The 6,437-nt window shown below is 34.5% G+C and overlaps 1 protein-coding gene across 10 annotated transcripts; it reads left to right on the top strand.

The window, feature by feature from the left end:
• Positions 1–717: 717 nt before the first annotated feature.
• LOC114927311 (uncharacterized) lies at positions 718–5,829 on the top strand. Of its 10 annotated transcripts, none has more exons than XM_029296924.2 (9): positions 718–908; positions 1,100–1,876; positions 2,292–2,391; positions 3,022–3,078; positions 3,463–3,568; positions 4,185–4,267; positions 4,816–4,877; positions 5,013–5,109; positions 5,458–5,829. In XM_029296924.2, the coding sequence occupies exons 2-8, from the start codon at positions 1,545–1,547 to the stop codon at positions 5,107–5,109; spliced, it is 837 nt and encodes a 278-aa protein (XP_029152757.1). In that variant the 5' UTR covers positions 718–908; positions 1,100–1,544; the 3' UTR covers positions 5,458–5,829. The 10 variants fall into 10 exon arrangements, with proteins under 10 accessions (XP_029152757.1, XP_029152754.1, XP_029152760.1 ...); XM_029296921.2 differs by having other exon boundaries at positions 777–908; positions 5,013–5,079; XM_029296927.2 differs by having other exon boundaries at positions 777–908; positions 5,013–5,079; positions 5,414–5,829.
• The last annotated feature ends 608 nt before the right edge of the window (positions 5,830–6,437 follow it).

The raw sequence follows: 6,437 nt of genomic DNA, 5'->3' as shown, positions 1-6,437 counted from the left end.
TTTAATTTAATACTCTATATCTATTACAAAGAGAAATAAAAGTGTTTGTATTTAATAACTATCTTTTGTCTCTCTCACAATTTTTTATATAATAAAATTGATATTTAAACAAATACAATTATTTTTTAAAAGTATAATGATTCCCCACCTAAAACTAATAAAAGTATTGGTTGTGACCCTCCTCCTCCCTCTTTGGGTTGCACTTGCACTAGCACACATTCCATGCTTGAATTTCTTCCAAGTTGAATGAAGTGAAAGGGCACATGTTTTAACATGGGAAGTGCAAGTAAGACCTTATACAATGATCATTGCCACTTTGACCAACCTCCATATATAGCTTCACTTCCTCTTATGTCTACTTCTTCTTGCTTCTGTCTTTTCCTTTCTTTTTCTTTTCCCTTAAAAAAATAACAAAAATATTTTAATTTCAAATATTTGTTAAATTATTGATAATTAACAAATGTTTTTTAAAATTAAATTTTTTACCATATGTGTTATGTGATTCTACTATTAATCCACACTCGATAGGGAAAAAAGGGGAAAATTAACAAAAAAAAGCAGAGTGGACTCCAAATGATAGCATCAAATGCTTATGTTCGCACTTTTGTTCAGTCCACCATCATTATTTTTTTTTTTTCTCATATATTTTTGCTTACTTTTTTTTCTTCTCTTTTCTTTGGTGAGCTGTTAGCCTTCTTTTCTCTCTTTGAGAGAGATAGAGAGAGAGAGAGAGAGAGGAGAGGTGTGGTGTCAAAGAGAGAAAGAAAAAAAGAAAAGGTACCCGCAACCCCAGAAAGTATCAAATGGCAAATGGTGAGTGATTCAGTAAATAGCATTTTTGAAGTGAGAGAAAACCCCCAAAACCCACAAAAGCCACCATCACCACCACTAGCCTCTCAGTCGGAAAGGTAACAGCTTTCTCTCTCTATCACTTTCTCTCTCTCTATCCACTTCCCCATGTTCTGTTTCGACACGTTCATTTTATTTTTTCTTCCATCTGTTGCTTAGGGCTTTATCATTCCACCTTTGCAGCACCTTTGTTGCTCCATAATTGACTCCTTTGAAGCTCAAGTTTTCATCTTTTCGTTTTTTGTTGCAGGCCACTGATTTGGGTTTCTCTCTGTGGGAGGGACTTCAACTTCAGCCATCGCCTTTCTCTGTGGGTTGCTCTACCTTTCTCTTTTTTTTCACTCTTCTGAGTTTCTGGAGCTAAAGTTTCGATTTTGAGTGTTTTTAATCGTGGGGTTTTAAAATTTTCCTGGTTGATGAATCTGGTATGTGTTTGAAGTAAGGTAGTTTGATGAACAACCTTTTTGTTCTGCTGGGTGTTTGAGCTGTAATTTTTGCTGGATTTCCTTTTTCCCCTTCCTTTTTTTGTGAGGAATATAAATGATTCTGGTTTTGGATAGATACCCTGAACTTGTCAATTGGTTTAGACTTTGTTATTTGTATGAAAATGCTTTTAGCTACTACTTGTAGCTTATGGTGATTTAGGGGTAAATCGTTAGAGACAACTCTTAAAGGAAAAAAAGGGTTATAAAGGGATGGCAGCAGAGTCAAACGCTGGGTTTCACAGTGAAAGTTTAGATTCTGCTTTGAACAGGCACGCAATATCATTTCAACCTAGTGCTATGAATAGCTTGTCTGAGATGGTTCCAATGGGAAATTATTTTGGGTTGAGTAGTAGTTCTGGTATGATATATTCTCCAAATTCATCCATCATTAGTAGCACCAGCAACCCTGTCATAAGTCAAGCTGGTAATTCATCTGGCTCCTCGCTGCTTCTTGATTCGGTCCCCGGGCTGAAGCACGACGCAGGATTGGCTGTTGAGTGGTCTGTTGATGAGCAGTACAAATTGGAGGAGGGTCTTGCAAGGTAAGTTGTTTGTTGTGGATAATTAGTTTTAGCTTCCCGCCTCCCCTCAATATATGTCACATTGATGCATAGTAACTTGCTGCTAGATCATTTCGGTTTGAAAATAGTTTTCGGTGGTGAGACTTCTAAGTTGTTATTAGGGATGAAATGATTGTATCAGCGACTTGTGTATGCATACTGTCATCCTACCATGATGCCTCTCATTCTATTTGCTGATGTTCATGTGTTGTTTTTCTTATTACAACCCTGTCTTCAATTTCTAAATATGGGTTCCAATTGGAATTTGAGTCATTATTCGTCGTCCTACATTCATTATTGTAAAGTATGCTTATGTCATTGTGCTAGTATTGTCTTGCTTGTTCTAGTCTTATGTTTCCTAACCCTTGTTTTCTTGATTCTTCTGTTTTATCACTAGATATGCCGATGAGCCAAGTATAATGAGGTACATAAAAATTGCTGCCACATTGCCTGATAAAACTGTTCGCGATGTTGCTTTGAGGTGTAGATGGATGACAGTAAGCACCTTTTCTTTCAACAGATTCTCCAATATTTGTATTTTGAGCATTATTAGTGATGCCTATGCTGAACATGGGTATAGAAGAAAATTTGAAATTTGCAATGCATTATGTTTTCTTGAAAATGTTGTGATTATTTCATGCTATTCAAAATTTAGTTGTCTCATTTCCTGCCACCCAATTCCTCATTTACCGTAGTTTTTTATAGCTGCAATGACTATGAAAATCTAGATATGCAAGAAATTTTTATGACAACGTAAGTTATCAGTGGTTTAAAGGCAGGGATTTAGATTTTGGTCGTAGTCATGGTGGCAGTTCCAGCAATTGGATAACACTTCTAGAGAATATAGCTGATGGAACTTGCAGTTGGGTCAAATATGGTTGCTGTAGCGGCGTTGTGGCCATAATTGCCATTGCCAACTGCGGTAGTAGAAAGTTACTTTTCATCTCATGTTGGTTAGATTATATGTTAGGGTTGTAGATGAAGTTTTATCCACAACAAATGAAAAATTTGCACCATGTGAACGTAATCCATTAATCATTATGCCTGGGAGATGGGTGGTTATGCTGTGATTGCACTGTATTGTCCTATTATGGAAGCTTAAAATACTGACAAAAACCTTTTCACAGAGAAAGCGGAGGAAATCAGAAGACCACAATCTGGGAAAGAAGGTCCATAACAGAAAGGTAAGTGAATAGGAGGCATATCCGATAGCCGATACTGCCATATTTTACTGAATGGTTCTATATTTTCACATCTAGTCCATTAGAATTGATTCAAGCTTCTCCGAATTCACAAACATACACATATGATATTATTTTGGGGATATTAGTAAATTCCTCATTGATGTTATTGTTGTTTGTGACCAAACAGGTACATTATACGAAAATTAGTTCCTTTGAGTACTCTCAACTTGCTTAACTTGACTGTCTTGTCAATGATGATGGTGGTGATAACACTTTAGCTGTGTTGCATCCCATAAATAGGATTCCTGTTTTGATAATTGAATCAATGTCTTTAGGATCTAATGTTGATTGAAGAACCAATAGTCTAAAGTCATGCTTCTTCAGGATAAACCAATGGACTCAGCTTCGAAGACAAACATGGCTCTAAACCCTAGCATGGCCACATACATGTCACGCCAGACTGACCGAAGTCAACGAATAATATATGATGGTTAGTATATCTTCTATTTTTATCATTACTATCTTAGCGAAAGTTCTCATCATCTCTTAATTGCCTGCAACTCAATTATTTTAAATTTTATACTTACTACAAGTTGAAACTGAAAGTACAAATACATTAATGTATGACACAAGTAGCCCATGCGGCGTTGGATCCCCTGAAATTTTGGGACTACAGTTTGATCCCCAAATTCCACTTCTGTCCCCATTATTTTAGTTGGTCCCCAAACAACAAAAAACAACAAAAAAAAAGGAGGGGGGGGGGGGGTTCACATTGTTAATATTACTCATTCTTTATCGATTCAATATCTTCATGGTGTTCTAGGGTGTAATTCACTGTAGTTACTGTTCAGTAATATTTTATATTCGGACAACTTTCTGGTAAGCCTTTAGTTTGTATCAGGTGAATGAAATGCCAAGATATTCTTACTTCGTCCTTGTTTTTTCGTACAATAAGAAACTATTCTTTTGGTTTGGTTATTCTTTATTTACTTATTTTTTGTACTTGGTTATGTAATATCAGATTCTTGCCCTGACCCCAGCTTTTAATGTCACGGGGGATCATTGTCCTTATTTCATCAAGTGCTTTCTTCCTTGTGTACTATCAGGAATTTGTGGTCCTTTGAGGAAACTCATGGAGCAGAATGCTCAAGCATTTAATCAAATCACAAACAATTTGTCTAGTTACAAGGTGAACTGCTCAACCGAACCATTCTATTGTTTTATTGCTGATTATAAATAGTTGCAGCTCTTTGCAAATATTTATAATCTTAAACCATGTTACTAACTAGTTCAGTGTCTAAAATATAAATTTGTGGCATTTCACCAACCTAGGTTTTTTTCATGGATAATTGATTGATATCATGTTTAGGAAAGATGAAAATGTTAAGTAAAAGAAATCATCACATTTTCATATGGCGTCAAAAGTTGTTTTTCATGGAACACCTGAGCCATGAATTCTCTCTCTCTCTCTCTCTCTCTCTCTCTCTCTCTCTCTCTCTCCTTGATTCTAATATATAGCTGTTATTAGAGCTTAAGCTTATTAGAAATTACTATGGGAAAAGACTAAATACTTGTTATTTGTGTAATATGAATTAAGCATGAATTCATATGCAAGTGGTTTTATGCTTTTGGATTTACTTTCTTTTCATGTGACTTTTGTTTACATTCTCATGTGATGTATATAATGTTGTTTTCTGAATCCATGCTGCAATAATGATAGTGTTCTTTGATAAACAGTTGCAGGATAACATTGATCTCTTTTGCCACACAAGGCACAACATTTGTTCAATTCTTAATGAGTATGTGAATCCTCTGAATAGGACTTGATTGATACACTAATTCATTTTAGTTTTCATCTTCATCTTCATTTTCATGTTGTACTTGTAATCGATGTATATAATCTTTGTGAAATCTCACTAATAAAGTTTGTGCAGCATGAGAGAGATGCCTGGGATTATGAGTCAAATGCCACCGCTGAACGTCACCATTAACGATGATCTTGTTAGTATTATTTTACCTGATAGAACTTAGGTAGGCTCTTCAATTTCTAGTATTTTATATACGTATAACCATGCTTCCTTTTGTTTATGTCTGTTTTGTTTTATATTTTCAAGCACATGATTAATTAAAATCAAATGTCCACAGAGAAAATAAATAGCAATAAATATGAAAGGAAGGAAATGAATAAAAAGAAGAAACTAAGAAAGTATAGCAACCACTTTATGATATGATTTAGCTAAATTACCTAGTTTGTTATGTGAAGTTTTGAAGCATAGAATATAATAATGTATAAATAAATAAATAAATTATAGAACTTGATTGGTTTATGTATTAGCAATTCAAGAGGACAAATTGCTGACTCCATCAAGATTGCCTCAGTGTAGAAGAGATTGGCATTTTTTACGCGGAAGCCTACGCTTCGAGCGTGGTGGTGCTGAATGCGATTGAGGAGCCAGGGCATCACTGAATCTGCACAATCTCAAGAGTCTCTAATCCACCATCATCTTTGATCTCACTGCTTTCTGGTTTATATTTTTTGTTTGAAGGGAAACCTGGAACTGCTGTTGTATAAATAAGAAACATTTCTCCTTGCAAAAAATTGAAAATAGGAAAGCATTTAATATAACAATGGCTTGAACTCGATGCAACCCTTATTGTTTTTCATAGTATTATTGGTATGTGTAGGAGGAATTATTGTAGATCTATGATTATATGCTAGTTTGCATTGCAATGGAAATATCATTATTTGCATTACTTGTTCATTATTTATTGTACATTAAAGAATCAAGTTGGTAACAGATTCCTTCTTGAGGGGGATGGATCTTCAAATAGTTTAATTGATGCTTGCAATATAATATTTCAGAACTTTACTCAAAAGGGTGCAGGCCTCTTCTATTGTTTATATTTATAGATTAAAATAATTAGGTTTATGCTTTAGACTGGTACTAGTAGTTAGGAAAAGATTAAAGTATCCTTTAATTCAGTTCCTTAAGTGGAGCATGCATTTTAATTAAGCATAGCATGCCACAAATATAATGGACTTTATATTCCTCTGATCAGTGCGTGCTCTGATACCAATTAAAGTACTAAAAGTAGTTTTGGAAAAAAAATACTTTCTTTAATTAGGTGCAGCCATATATTATATTTATATTTACTGATTTGCCATATCATTTGATTGTAAGAGCATTTCCTTTTGTACTATTTGTATATGTACATTTTTTTAGACCAGTGTATTTTTAAATACTTTTGCACCTAATTATACAAAATTATCAACATACACATATTTGTGGAGCAAATCAGTTTTTCTATTTGGGTCTGAATTTGTTAAATAATTTGGAGGTTGACAAACTATTGAAACG

The sequence above is a fragment of the Arachis hypogaea genome, unplaced genomic scaffold, assembly GCF_003086295.3.
Source record: "Arachis hypogaea cultivar Tifrunner unplaced genomic scaffold, arahy.Tifrunner.gnm2.J5K5 arahy.Tifrunner.gnm2.scaffold_146, whole genome shotgun sequence".
In the NCBI taxonomy this organism is placed as follows: Eukaryota; Viridiplantae; Streptophyta; class Magnoliopsida; order Fabales; family Fabaceae; genus Arachis; species Arachis hypogaea.
This window is presented reverse-complemented; position numbering and strand designations above follow the sequence as displayed.

What these genes read in the sequence shown, in the direction of transcription:
- LOC114927311 (XM_029296921.2), top strand. Translation starts at nt 1,545, where the DNA reads ATGGCAGCAGAGTCAAACGCTGGGTTTCACAGTGAAAGTTTAGATTCT. An exon ending in TCAACGAATAATATATGATG is followed by an intron (nt 3,569 to 4,184) that starts GTTAGTATATCT and finishes GTGTACTATCAG; the next exon opens with GAATTTGTGGTCCTTTGAGG. An exon ending in TCACCATTAACGATGATCTT is followed by an intron (nt 5,080 to 5,457) that starts GTTAGTATTATT and finishes AGATTGCCTCAG; the next exon opens with TGTAGAAGAGATTGGCATTT.